General features: G+C 43.3%; 1 protein-coding gene across 2 annotated transcripts; it reads right to left on the bottom strand.

Annotated features, from left to right (window-relative positions):
* Window positions 1–2,910: 2,910 nt before the first annotated feature.
* On the bottom strand, window positions 2,911–14,809 carry Noazfp (nucleolar atypical zinc finger). Of its 2 annotated transcripts, none has more exons than XM_048447516.3 (10): window positions 14,659–14,809; window positions 13,328–13,455; window positions 11,489–11,508; window positions 10,947–11,017; window positions 9,511–9,590; window positions 7,889–8,015; window positions 7,372–7,476; window positions 6,012–6,058; window positions 4,850–4,967; window positions 2,911–3,812 (listed from the first exon to the last, which is right to left on the bottom strand). In XM_048447516.3, exons 2-10 carry the CDS (start codon window positions 13,445–13,447, stop codon window positions 3,550–3,552), a joined length of 951 nt encoding a protein of 316 aa, XP_048303473.1. In that variant the 5' UTR covers window positions 13,448–13,455; window positions 14,659–14,809; the 3' UTR covers window positions 2,911–3,549. The 2 variants fall into 2 exon arrangements, with proteins under 2 accessions (XP_048303473.1, XP_085538265.1); XM_085682139.2 differs by lacking the exon at window positions 14,659–14,809 and adding an exon at window positions 14,439–14,457.
* Window positions 14,810–15,127: the final 318 nt, after the last annotated feature.

The following is a 15,127-nucleotide window of genomic DNA, read 5'->3' as shown; positions in this document are numbered from 1 at the left end:
CCTAAAAGAAAGCCCATGCTCTGCCATCACTCCTGGGGGCACTACTGTTTATCACCCTTGGACATGAGAATAGTTCTATAATGTGGATACTGAGTATCTCCCAGAGGCCAATGTGCTTGTCTCTCTGAGTGGCATTAATTGGGACGGTGGAGTCTTTTAAGAGGCACAGCCAAGTAGGATGTGTCTAAGTCATTGGGAAAGTAGCCTTAAAGAGTCCAGAGCCTACAAGATTTCTACAGTATCGACAGTGACTTATCCAAAGGACAGATGTCCCTGTAGCTCTGCAAAAATGGGTTATTCCAAGTGCAGTGTACGTACATGCTTTTGTGGATAGTTCAGTAGATCTGTCAGCTGTACATTTACAGTTCCCCTTCTTTTGTTTAATAAATGCATATACAATTGAACAACAGAATAGGGTACCATATCTCACTACAGATGGTTGTGAGCCACCACGTGGTTGCTGGGAATTGAACTCACGACCTCTGTGAGAGCAGTCAGTCCTTTTAACCTCTAGCAGCACAGCCAAACAAAATGTGTCTAAGTCACTGGGAAATTAGCCTCGAAGGGTCTGGAGTCTCAAAAACCATGAGCTAAAATAAGCATTTTTCTCTTATAAACCTAGTCCCTCAGGTATTTTGTTACAATTCAAACTAACATAGGTAGTGAGTTTTAGGGGTTCTATTCAGTCTTCCACAAATCCAGTAAAAGCATTCTAAGTTTAAGCCAGGCAGTGGTAGCACACGCCTTTAATCCTTTAATCACAGACCTCTGTGAGTTCGAGGCCAGCCTGGTCTACAAGAGCTAGTTCCAGTACAGGTTCCAAAGATATAGGGAAACCCTGTCTCAAACAAAACAAAAAATTTCTAAGTTTAAATTTTGTCAAAATTAATAGTGATCTCCTTCACACTCATGGAAACAGGCAGTTTTGGATGTTGACATAGACTATTATGTCTAACAGATACCAAGACTCGAAAGGCTTTCATACCCTCTTCTCTTCATTGGTAACGTTACTAGAAAACTGATGTAAATATAGACCCTCGGGGACTTTATTGGGGCGGTGGGTTATTTACCATTACCATGACCAAACACTTGACAAGAAGCAACTGCAGATTTGCTCTGGTTCATGAGTTGACCCACACACTACATAACTAGGGCCCAACTCTCAGCCTTCCTATCATTTTAGCCTTAATTTTGTCAATGGACACATGTGGTCTTCTTGACTTGCCCATCTGTCTGGCCACTCACCTACTGTGTGCTAACCTTCATAGCCTGCAGGTTATGTCTCCGTGGCTTTTCTCACCTTGATGGTCATTATACTATAACCTGATTTTTGACAACTGGGCACACCACTTAACCACCGTTCTGCCTAACTCATCATTGGGACACTGAGCCCTACACTTATCTAGTAGACAAACAGGCCTCCAAAAAGCTTTCCTAAATGTTGTCATTGTACTTGTCTCTGGTTTTGTTGAATGATATCCAATGAACCTTCTTGTGGAACATGATTATCTGGTGGATATTTTAGCTGAATAACTCATCAACTCCATCATACACAATACACTAAACCTTCTGAATATTTTAATTATTTTTGTTTGTATGCAAGGCAGGGGGAAGGGAGCATATGCCCCACACGCATTTGGTGGTCAGAAGACAACTTGCAGAAGTCAGTTCTCTCCTTTCACTGTTTGTGGGTACCAGGGGTTGAATTCAGGGCATCAGTCTTGGTGGCAAGCACCTTTACCCAGCATACCATCTTGCCAGCCTTGTCAACATTTCCTTCCCTTTGCCACCAACCTAGAAAGCCTGCACAAACAGGTCATTGATTTTACCTTGCTTGTAGACACCATCCCGGTGATGAATCTGGACCATCTTCCAGGATCTTAATCATAGAGTTATATCCTCTAGCAAAACAACACTAGTGGGTAATCTAGGAGCCCTACAGCAGGGGATGCCATGACATTAGTTTTCGTTCCTGACCCTCTTCAGCAGTTATATCTCTAGCACATTCCTCTGGCTCTTTGCAATGCATGCTAATTCTTATAGCTCCCGTGTTTTCTCAGGTCTTGAGTCTGTTTTACTTGAGCTTCTAGGCTACATACTAAAGGGCACGCTGTGTGGAAAAGCCTCTGCATTAGGACCAGTCTTCAAATGCACCTACATGCCTCAGTCTCACCTGTGAGGATTGCTCAGGTTTCCTAGGGTGTCCCAACGTGTGTGATACATCCCTTTGAATTGACAGGACAGGAAAAGCTTTTCTCCTATGACAGCAGAGGTCCTCTGGCCTCCACACACAGCTCCTACTGTGCTTCTGCACCCTCTGCTGTTCTTATACTTCTCTAAAAACAGGAGTTGTCTCCAAATTTTCTCCAGCTATCCAAAATTCAGCAGGTCAGTAGAATCTCCCTTCTACCATGACTGTGGTTTCCATGTGAAATCCCCCTAGACTCGTGTGTTTGAATTTGGTTCCAGCCGGTGGTGCTGTATCAGAAGGAGGCAGAGCCCCTGTACATCACTGTGGACCTGGTTTTCCAGTCCCATTCCACGTCCTGTTCTCCCTGCTTCCTTACTGCTGAAGGAGCATGACAAGCTGATCTATGTTCCTGCCACCATACCTTTCCTGCCATAACAGGACTAAATCCTTCTGGAATAAACCCTCTCTTCTGGAGTTGCTTTTTAAGAGTATTTCATCACAGCAACAGAAGAGAAGTAAAGATAGCCTAGGTCACTGTTAATGCAAGCAGGAACCAGACATCTGAGCCAGGGATCGTCAGTTCCCCAGTTATCACTAATTGTGTCTTGTAATTATTCCCAGATTTTTGTGCCAATATTAGGTCAAAACTTTACCGGTTTATAGAAAAATACTTAAATGTTTTCCAAAATAAGTTGCTGAAACATACCAAGAACTCAGTATTGAAAGTTTTCAAGTATAATCTTAGATTTATTTAAAAATGGGATTCCCAGGGGAAGCAGCAACATCAGTCCTGGCATCACATGTATGAAAACGGCTAGATGTCTGTCAAACAGTGAGGCATTAACAAGCATTGGTGAGGACATTCATTGTAAGAAAACAGGGAACGTGTCCACCGCTAACACAGACATGACTACTTAAGACAGCATAAACAGTGAGTGAAAATTCAGAACACAATATGACTATCATTGTATGGGCTGAAATAAATGGAAGAATACACCAATTTTACCCGTTACACTTTCTAAAATCAGATACATGAGTTTATAAGCAGTACTTTTAATAAAAACAGCAATTTAATTTCAAATAAATATATTTCCTTTCTACTCCTTTATCGTGTAGTTTATATGCATCTAATTGGTAAAGCCTACTAGGTGACTGAAAGAAGTAATGATCCATGATACTCTGTTTGCCTTACATTTAACTCACTTCTACACTAGAAGTCCAATATCAGTTCCTATAAACATCCAGAACCTACCCTGAGCCTAGTGTGACTAGCCTTCTGGACAAGGCCAAGGGAGAGGACGTCTGAGCATCCTCATGATTCAGTCTGCTCTTCTCACAAGTGTCAGTGGGAACTGCTCCTAGTTCTCTTGCTCCTCATAATGAGCATAGCCACTGGCATAGGTCCTTCCTAAGTTCAAACTAGTGAACAGTTCTGATGACTCGGTATCCGAGTCCTTCCCATCCTCTTCCTCCTCCTCCTCTTCCTCCTCTTCCTCCTCATCATCATGGTATCCAGTATCTCCATACTTGTCAGATGACAGGTTTTTCCAGTAGGCATCATACCCAGAAGCTCCATCTCCCTCCTCACCTCCAGTCTGCCGGCCAAACTTCAAGGAGCGAGCTACAAGAGACAGCAACATGCATGTCAGCCGTCAGTGCCAATGCTCGCATGTCCCACTGCCGTGGGAGGTACTGTCACACTAGGGTTTACTCTTATGTGAGAAGGAAGGATTTTCCTAGTTTTCTCACAGAAGTCACAAATACACAAATATAACACAATCACAAATAAGTAAGGCAAACACCAAACTTCAGTGATTAATGTTTCTTGTATCAAACTGAAAAACTGTACCACACATTTTCCAAGGCTATAAAATCCCACTTCCTATGACAATATGTTTATCCTTTCATACAAAAAGATGTATTACACACACATACACACACACACACACACACACACACACACACACACACACACACACACACACCAGTCAGAGAGAAGGCTCAGTCAACATGATTGCTAGTTACCTATCAACTTGACAGAATTTAGAATCACCTGGGAGAGAGGCCTCTGAGCATGCCTGGTGAATCTTACTATGTTAATTGTGAGGGAAGGTCCACCTTACTTGTGGGTAGGACATTCCCTGGGCAGGGACCCTAGACTACTGAGAATGGGAAAGCAAGCTCAGCACCACCATGCACTCACCACTCCCCGAGTGCGCACATGAGAGCACCTGCTCCGAGTGCCATTGTTTTGACTTGAATTTCCTGAATTGCTTTCAGTACAGTATTTCACCACAGCAGCAGGAACAGAACAGACAACCGGTAACGTGCTTGCCACATACACCAGAGGACACAGTTCAGATCCCCGGGATCTACTTAAGAAGTGAGCTGTGCTAATAACCCTAGCATCGTGGAGACAGACACCAAGGGATTCCTGCCAGCCAGCCTCGTGGAACTGTCAATGACTGTCAAGCCAGGTGGGTCCAAATGAGAAGCTGTCTCAATGGCCTCCGGGAGGAATGGCACCTAAAGTTCATCTTTGGTCTACACACACACAACCAACACCACACACATATGCACTCAGAAAAAAAAAAGACAATGATAAATTCAGGCTAAGTGTGAAAGCCAACCACTCCACTGCATCCTGAGAAGCCTTACTTGACATGCTGAGATCCTTCGTCTCCTGAGTTTCATGTCCACACTTTGGGCAAGGAGGTTGTTTCCCTTTTTCCTGTTTAAACACCTTGCTTCTTGTATGTTCATCACAGAAACAGGCCTATACAGGAGAAGCAGAAATATGCCAAGTTTAATTTAAAAGATATAAAAAGACACCATTCAATACTGCAAGAAAATTTGAACATAGTTTTGTCTCAGACTGAATTAAGAGTTGGACTGGGACCAGTCACATGCTCTTTGGACTTTTTAAAGGAAGCTGATTTTGTAAGGACTCTTCAGAAACAGGACCTAAGAAACAGGACCTAACCAAGGCAGACAGAGAGGACAGGGGAAGTGGTTATCTACTTAATCATATCTGAGGTCCTTGACAAGAAAATGGTGGGTAGTCTGTTCATCTCAGAGGACACCACCACCCAACTAAGGAGCGGAAAAAGAATGGCCAGGCATAAGTACTGAGAGAAATGCAGAGGGCGCCTGGCAATGTGGATCTTAGCCGACACCGCAAGATGAACGGGGTAAAGTGAGCCGGGGCAGACATGTTCTAAGCAGCAGAGACTAAAAGCTCTACGGAAAGCCATCCTGTAGCACCCAGCAGAACAGAAAGAAAACAGACAGGATGCAGACAAGAAAGGTTAAAAACAAGAAATGTTTCTGAAATAATTAAGTTATCTGGTGATCTTTGTCTAACAGAAATGCCAGAGAAAGCCAAAAGAGACATGGAAATCTTTACCTCCCACAGTCCCAATATTCTGGTCACAATGCTCTCTACAAACATAAGGCTTAAAAACAAAAAACAAACAAACAAAAAAAACCACTGGACTGAGACACTGGGGACATGTGGTAGAGGCCACTTAAGTCACTGACTTTCGTCTATCTCAAAATCAAATGAATTAGCCTGACACGGAAGTGTAGGCCAGGAACCTCAATACTCAGGAGGTGGGGGCAGAAGAATGATTGTGAATTCAAGGCCAACCTGGACCACACAGCAAAGTCTAGTGTCAATTAGTTAATTAAAGAAAATTAAAGAAAAAAAGCCACACAAGTTTTAAGATCCATATATATTAGCACTAATAAGCATCCAAGACCTGGGGCAAGAGCACTGGGACCCAAATCAAAGTCTAAATGAGACAGCAAGGAGACACACCTTACATCGGAGACACGAATGCTGGCCAAGCCGGTTGCAGGAAACACCTGTGAGAGACAAAAGCATCTTATAGTCCAGTCAGTTACTCAGGCCTTGCAAATTACTTCTGTCACTGAATCACGGTGCTTTCTCAATGAGGTCCTAGCTGAACCAGTCAGCCACTGACCTGCAGGGCTCAAGCCCTATAAACACACACAGCACCCATGCTTCCTCCACAAACAATCCTATTTCTACCCTGTGCGCTATGCAGAAGTCTAGGGGGCATACAAGCAGCACACTTTGAAATACCCCTGTGAAAATTTCTATGTAAATACTGAATTTATATACAGGGTACAGTAAGTATCTAAGATTAGCAACTTTAGCAACTAAAATTTGTAGACGAAAGATAGAATTAGCATCTCCTCCAGAACAAGAATCACACAGTGAAGTGAGTGACTGGGAATCTAAGTCTTTTCCCTGGGGCAGTCAATACCAGGCAGCATAGAAAAATACTTTACACATACTCTCATTTCAATTAGCCTTTGAAATTATCTGTAAAGTTAATTCTATTACTATTACTCCAATCAGTCACATTGGTTCTCAACTGGAAAATGTAGAACTGGAGGTATAGATTAAACTCAGATCTCAGATGTCCAACCAAACATAAGGTTAACTCTCCCGGAAGAAGCCTGAGCCCCTGCAGAAAATCCATGAGGAGAGGTACATACTGAAGGCACTGACAAAGGGGAGGAGGGGGTTGGGATATGCGGTCAAAGAAAATGGTTCCCAAAGGGAATGGCACTATTTACGTGTGGTCTTGTTGGAAGGAGTGTGTCACTGTGAGGGTAGGTTTTAAGGTCTCATATATGCTCAAGTCATGCTAGGTGAGACAGACCACATATTGCTGCCTGTACAAGATGTAGGACTCTCAGCTAACTCCCCAGCACCATGTCTGCCTGCACACTGCCCTTTTCCATCATGAAGAGAATGGACTGAACCTTTGAACTGTAAGCCAGCTCCAACGACATGTTTTCCTATAAAAGTTGTCACGGTCATGGTTTCTCTTCACAGTAGTAAACCCTAACTAAGATAGCACGGGAACCTAAAAGTGAAAATGTCAGCTAGCACACAATGTCTGATCAAGGCAATGAAATGAACTTCTCAGCCAATATACCACTAAATTCCCCAGAAAAAAAATTCTGAGCTACTATTTGGGGATTCTTTTCCTATAAACAAAACACACACACACACACACACACACACACACACACACACACGCACAATTAAGCAGTAACATAAAAGAACTTACTCCTTTTTAACTAAGTTTCACATTTACACTATTCAGAATCCTAGGTTCAGAATCGCTAACAAAACAACTTACATTTAAATGTTTCTGCTTCTAAAACTTGGCAGCTGGCTTGATGCTCAAACTGATCATCTTCACAAAGAAAATTATGACAAAACGAACAGCTGAATATTCTGCCTCCTGTGAAATTAAAACTCACAAAGGTAAATATGGCAAACTTAATGACTTTACAAATTCTTATACATATAATTTGTCAAATGTGGCAGCTAATTTTAGAAAAGTATCAGAATTGTGGCAACAGCTAAAATAAAAGTGATGATGTCCTTCAAACTGAACCATTAGACTGTGGGTCTCCACAATAACTGCCCTCTTACAAAACAGTCACGGGCTCAAGAGAGGCTTCCTGTCCTCACCCAAACTCCCCTCTCTACCTGCTTGGGTGAAAAGTACTCACATTTACTAACACTGTTGGTACATTCTCTTTCTAACTAAATTACTAAAATTATACCAGCAGCTAAGATTTGAGAGAATATATATGGAGAAAGATCACACACAACCTAACCAGGTTTAATGTTTGCACCTAATCACTCACCATGGTCCCAGACCCCACGCTCACATTCCACACATTCTGCATCGGTGAGTGGGCAGGCACAGGCATGAGTGCTAAGACACTTCCTTCCGTGGCAAACCCAAGCTTCACAAAAGTCACATATTGCACCCTGCAACAAAGAAACAAGAGTTCTAGAACAGCTACCACATGACCACTGCAAACACTAAGACTGTTAAAAAGCAAGCAAAGGAACAAGGTCAGCGAGGAGGAGGACCAATTCTGACTTGTGAAAATCAGATTTAGAAAACTGAACATGTATTTCTCCTTCATCAGACAGTATTCTAGCAAGAAAAAAGGAATTCTCAACGAGGTAATACAGAAGACTCTCAAGCAGAGAACTTTCCCCAGCCCCACACATACCTGAGGGGCAAAGGAGGGTAGCACAGAAAGAAAGAACAGGCAAAGGACTCACGCCTAAGAGAACAAAGCTATCTCAGAGAAAATTCAGATTAGGGAAGTTACCATAAACTATATACTGAAAACTAATATTACTTTCCTCACAGAGTAATTTGGATATGAAGCAAAAATCACACTGTAGAATATAGCAAAACTCATAGCTCTATTTAAAATATCTTTTAGTGAACAACAACAAAACACATAATCTACCTATTTTTATTTATGGCACTAAAAGTCCTTCTAAAATCCTATCTAGTAAAGATAACGTATAACTAATAGGTACTTTTGGTCAAATTTAATGTTTTTTAAAAAAATTAACCTTAAGTTCTTTGAAACGTATTTAACCAAAAGACTTGAATGCTGGTAAAAGTCTTACAACTCGGGGAATTTGTGTCATCTGTTTAACATTGTAGAAAGGTACAATGGTAACCCCAGTTGGATGACCAACTAAAACTACAAAGAAACCACTGTCATTTAGTGGAGGAAAAGATGAGTTTCCTCCTAACTGGCTGGCTTTCATAGGCTGGAAGGTGCTATGCCTTCCACTAGAGGAGGAAAGCAACAGTACCCAGATGCAAATCTTTCTAGCACAACAGTTACTGTCTTGGCAAGATATATCCACTGGCACAATAGTGGCACGCGTGTTAAGGGAATAACCAATTGTGTCTGCTGGAACTTAAGGCCTATTCCAGTGCCTGTTACCTGGGTCTGTTATCAGGGCCATTGAGGAAACCAAAGTGTACCCAGACACAACAAGGCAGTTGCACGCAGGAAACCACAGTGACTTCTGCGAGCATGCACAGCCCCTGTGCGAGAAGCTCTAAGTCAGTGAGACCAATGCATGGAGGTGCGAGGTGAGCAGAAAGCCCCACCGTAGTGAGAAGCTACCAGTATTTGATAGCTTCTGGGAAAGAAAGCCAATTTTCTTTAAGGGTGTGATCCCTGGTAGGCTGAACATGCTCCACGGCAGGTCTTACACCGAAAAGTATTTGGGCAACATAAATTGGACTCAATGGGCCAAAATAAAAATGACAAAGTTGGTTGGGTAGAGAGATGGGGATAGACCTGGGAAGAGGTGGAGGCCAATATGATGGAAATATATTGGATGAAATTCTCAAGGAATAAAAATTGTTTTTAAAACGCCTTAAAATACTGGTTAAAATGGCTTTATCCTGGAAGCCTACACTAAGACAGGACAAGCAGCTTACCACCATAGCGAGGCCAGTACTGTAGACACCAGCATGCTTGATGACACAGTCTGAAGACTTCATCATGCACTTTGTTTTTCCTGGTTAAAAAAATATACATATGCACCATTAGTCCTACAAATTAGTCCATACAAGAATGTGTTCACTAATTCTGCTTTGATCTAGATGAAGTGCCTCTGGAAATTGTATTCTAAAATATTAGAAATGAAACCAGTGTATTTTCCCAGTCTTCTGAGATTAGAAATTTATTAATCCATAAAAAGCTATCATAGCTATATAATAATTTATATGCAATATGCTAATTCATTCTTGTAATAAAATTAGAAGTTTCAAGTTATGCATTGTAATCTAATAATAATTTTGACAGTTTCAAATCTTATTAATTTCAAGTGAATCAAAACATTGTGAAAAACATGCTTTAAAATTAATTTTATATTCATAAATCACAATAAAATCAGCCTAGCTTGGATTTACCAGTAATTTCTTGCCACATGCTATCAAAAGATACATAAAATGACCAAGGGCCCAATTTATCCATATATAGAAATCACATCAGCCTGAAAGCTCATCTACAGAACACCAACCCCAACCCTGCCAGGAAATCTGTTCACCAGACAGCATGTCAAGATTAGAGACAACATACTAACTGTCCACCAGACTACAGATAGAACACAAGACAAACAGAAGATGCTCGGTGTGCCGGTATCTTGTTTCCTGAGAAGCAAAGTTAGATAACAGGAACTGGGAGAGAGAAATCAGACACAGGGCAGCAGCTACCAACTGTTCCGTGTCTGAGGCAAGTAGGAGAGTCTGCAATAGAAATGCATGGGCATACAGCTCTGTGAGACATTGACCACACAGGGGTCCCCTTCCATATACTTCTCTTCTCACCCTGCCTTCATCTACATTTGGTACAACAAAGGCAGGTAGGTGTATTTTAACTAGTTTCTCTTTCCACTAATTGCAGAATTCAAACAATGACTTCTTGGAAAACAAGAACTATACTAGAAATATTCTGTGTGTAGCCCTGAGCACTAACCTGGCACTCTGCACAGCACATATCAATGGGCACCCCAAACTGCTCTATTTAAACCACCATCACCTAAGAGGGTATTCGTTCAAAAAGAACACTGAGGGTAAATCTGAGTAAAGGTGACTAGGCTCCCTAAGGCAAGTCTTCAAGAATACACAGTGTATGTCCCCCAGATGAGAGGAACATGGCAAAGACTGCAAGACTCTCAACAGAAATGTTTTCTGATCAGACACGTTAGCACAGCAAGAGTGTGTGAGGACCACTGAGGAAACACCAACCTGCCTTCTCTAGGAAAGACCACTCAGCTTTATTTTGAATTATTTTAGGGAAATAGCTCCACCTATACTTGACAACTGCCAGACAAACATTTGATAAAGACATGCCTTCATGGTTGTATACTTACCACACTGTGCACAAATTGGTAACTTCTGAACAGAATTACAAAAATAGCAAAATGCTCTATTCTTCTGCCGCCTTGTCATGTAAAACAAAAATTTTAAATAGGGTCAATTTCAGATAAAGGAGAGACCACTTTATAGCTCTGTTGGTTAGTTTCTGTCAACTCCACACAACTAGAGTGTCTGAGAGGAGGGGCACCGGCTGAGGGACTGCCTCCATCAGACTGGTCTGTGGGCAACATCTGTGGAGCACCTTCTCAACTGCGAACTGATGGAGGAGGACCTACCCCAGGCAGTGCCGTCCCTGGCAGGTAGTCCTGGGTTAAATAAGAAAGGTAGCTGAGCGTAAGTGTGGAGGCAAGCCAGAAAGCAGCATCTCTCCATGGGCTCTGCCACAGTTCCAGCCCCAAGGCCTTGAGCGCCTGCCCTGGCTTCCCTCAGTGATGCAGGATGAAATAAACCCTTTCCTCCCCAAGTGTTATACCAAACAACAAAAAGCATACAAGGACACTTTCAAACAGAAAGAAAAAAAGATAAAGAAATTTACCTCTGGCACTTGTCGCATTCCTGTAAAATACAAAGCACATCATTACATTTCTGTGGGCTGAGAAAGAACATTTACTGACATTATAAAGACTATTTATATTATATTATATTATATTATATTGACATTATAAAGACTATTTTCTTTCCCACATTACACCCAGTGCCAGCTCAGCCATGTGTGCAAGCTCTTATACTCACTCCACTAGCAAAGATACACAAAAACGTTACACTGGGATCCACAATGAGAAAAGTCGTATTACAAAAAAGTTAAGCATACTGCGTTTGTTTTGTGCTATTTTAAAGAAACCAAATACTGCACAGGAAACACATGTAAGTCCCCACTCAATTTTCTATTAAAACTAAAAACATCGTATTTGCCTGTATTTAGTAGATGCTAAAAATACAGAAGGACATAAATTAATAAAGATCACAAACTATCGACACTGAAATAGGGCTTTCAAAGTTCTCCTGCCTGGTCTGCTCTTCAGAGTCAAGACACTATTAGTCAGTCTTTATCCAAACACATCCCACTCTTCCCTCCACTCCTTCACTGACACTAACACTTCTCCCTTTCATCCCTCGCTGTTGAACATCTGGTAAAAACATCTCTGCCAGCTGTGCTCCCTTCCACACGCTCAGCTACTACTTAGTCCTGCAGAGTAGTGAATACAGGAACAGTACGGAACTGCAACTTTACTGAACCAAGATCTTCTCGCATTGCATGCACTTAAGAATGTCATTCACTTGGTTTTGTCTGTTTAGCATCCTCTTTTCTGAAAAGAGCCTGATATTTACAATACAGCCCCCACTTGTCATATTGGTAGCACAAAGCCTGACCCTGTACACCACAAATATCAGTCCTGATACACACACACACACACACACACACACACATCAAAGGGAGGCTCCAATCCAACCTATGAGAATTCTTTCTTCCTGTGACCTCCACAAACTGATAGGTGCACTCGACCAGAAACCAAGAAGAAAGAACAAAAGAAGGACAGCAATCTTCAGAAACAGGAGCAAAAGAAGCAAAGCAAAGAATCCAGGATCCAGTTGTCCCTCAGTCTATCCCGTCCCCTCTCCTTCCCGCTGTCCCTCAGTCTATCCCATCCCCTCTCCTTCCCGCTGTCCCGCAGTCTATCCCGTCCCCTCTCCTTCCCGCTGTCCCTCAGTCTATCCCATCCTCTCTTCTTCCCGTTACATGGAGTTATTATTCTAGTGAACTACTGTTCCCAAAGGTTGAACTGTGTTCCTGTCATTTATAAGCAAACAAGTCCAACAGACACTAGGGAACGCTTCAATCTTATGAAAGAGGCGAGCTATCAGCTGTCAGTGCTGTGCCCATCCATGCAGAGTATGTGCTCCCATGAATAATAACTAAGTCCTGTAAATAACACATTTCAAAAGAGCCACACAGTCTCAAAACCGCTCAGCATAGGCAAAACAACTTAAGAAAATGAGCAATGTCTAGAAACCAGAGCGCTCAAGCCAGAGAAATCAATGAGTAAAGAACACTAGGAACAAATGAGGAAACCCAAGGAGTAAGACAAACCGTTAAAGACTACAGAGAAGCTGGGACCTCTCACTCAGTTCCTATCCATTCTCCTTCAACATCTTTATCATCCACGGTGTATGAGGTGTGATAGGCCAGGCTTTGCAAATACCAAAAAAAAAAATCATTGTTACTCAGCAAAACCAGTGACCACGCCTCTGGCAAGTTTCCCACGCAGGGAACACACGAGCACACTGCAGTCGGCAACTTCTCAGACAGACTTACTATATGGTACCATCGAGTGCTGCCTTCCAGCCACCTGCTGTTCTTTCAAAGGGCGCTTACCATGGAAGCGTTGCATGGGTGCTTGGCTAAGTCTACGGTGCTTCTTGATGCTCTGAGCTGCTTCTCCCGCTCTCGCCGGTTCTCCGCCTTCTTCCTAGCACCAGTCTTCTTCTTCGGCATTTTCCCCTCTAAACGAGAGAAAAGCAAAGCTGTGACTCTAGGAGCCACACAGTGTTTACATGCTCCTTAGATGGCGGGCTCGACCCTTCAGTTTTAACCTCACCTCTACCACTTTCACAGTTAAACGTGTCCGAAGACTTTAGGCAACACTACACACACGCACACTATTCCCGGCAAAGGCTTCTAAGCTAAGGCCCCATTTGCACTACCAAACAACTAAAACAGCCCAGGCACCGAAAACCTCACCCTAAAAGCCAGAGTAAGCGCTTTCCACTCTGAAGTTTAAACTATTCTGCTCTTCATTCAAGGAAAAGAAAATCTGGCTGTGCAGCATTAATAAGAAACGACACTCGGGAGGCAGAGCCAGGTGGATCCCTGTGAGTTCGAGGCCAGCCTGGTCTACAAGAGCTAGTTCCAGGACAGGCACCAAAAACTACGGAGAAACCCTGTCTCGAAAATCAAAAAAAAAAAAAAAACGACGAAAACACTCATTTTGTGCCAAGTTAAAATAACCATTGTGAGATACATAGCCACATCCCTCCTGCTGCCAGCACCGGACAGTAGTACCCTCTCGGTTACACAGCATCTAAATAAAACCAGTCGGCCAGCACTGCCTGCCAAAGCAACCCATTTTCTGACTACATTAAAAACCACGGTTATTTCGCTGCCTGTGCCTCCTGCCTGTGGGCAGCAATTTTAAGAAGCCAGCCGCTTCGGTGTTTCCCGTACACACATGGAGCCTTACACACTTACACACATGGAGTGCTGCTGTGCAGCACTCAGAAAAGCTACACTATAGAAAACCAGGCTTCTTTCTCTTCCTTCTTCCAACGCCCGAGCCTACGGACACGGCAGTCCTAAGAGTTAATTAGTGGCTAATCGCCGTGGCTAAGCCCCGGGCCTTCGGTCAGTATTTAAAGTCCGGAGCGTTCGGCTGAATGAGATGAGCGACCACGGTGGCCTGGTCTCTACCCACTGAGACATCTCAGACCTGATTTTTTCTTTTTTATCTCAAACTTGTTTCTGCCAATGACGTGGAAATTCTTTCGGCTCAAGCCTGGACTCCAGGGACAGCAGAGCCGCACTGGGTGGCGGGCTCTGGGAGGCGGGGAGACCCACGCGGCTCGCGCCCCGCCATCCGCCCGCGGGCCCTCGCGCTCTCCCGGCCCGCCCACGGCGCACAGTCACGAGGGGACGCGGCCCGCGCTCACCGCAGCGGTCGAGGACGCAGAGGCCAGAACTCTGGGACACCGAGGAGAGACTCCAAGAGGTGGACACGGAGCGTTCCAGACAGTGGGAGTCAGAGCGGAAGTTTCTCACGTCAGAGCGCCCAGACTGTACACGTCACCGGAAGAGTCTAGACTGCCCCGCCCACTTCTGTGTGCTCCGCCCAGATCTCGCCCCCTCCCGCGGGAAGCAGGGATTGGAGAGAGCTCGCTGTCCCGGAAGTGGGTTTGAGAGCAGGAAAGTGGCAGCCAGAGGGTGCAGGAGCCTAAGGCCTGTGCTGTGTTATTCTCATTTTATTATTTTACTCAGAGGAATTGAAAAATTCAAAAGAAAGAGAAAGGTGAACTTACAAAAAAGTTTGAAAGTTTGAAATAGAAAAATAAATTGGCTAGCAATTTTTGCCAAATTCTTTTGAAATCCTTTCCACTCTGTGACCCTGACAAGCCTCCCAGT

Source organism: Myodes glareolus, chromosome 22 (assembly GCF_982192425.1).
Source record: "Myodes glareolus chromosome 22, mMyoGla1.1, whole genome shotgun sequence".
Taxonomy (NCBI): Eukaryota; Metazoa; Chordata; class Mammalia; order Rodentia; family Cricetidae; genus Myodes; species Myodes glareolus.
The sequence above is the reverse complement of the archived record's forward strand: the minus strand, read 5'-3'. Positions and strand labels throughout refer to the sequence as shown.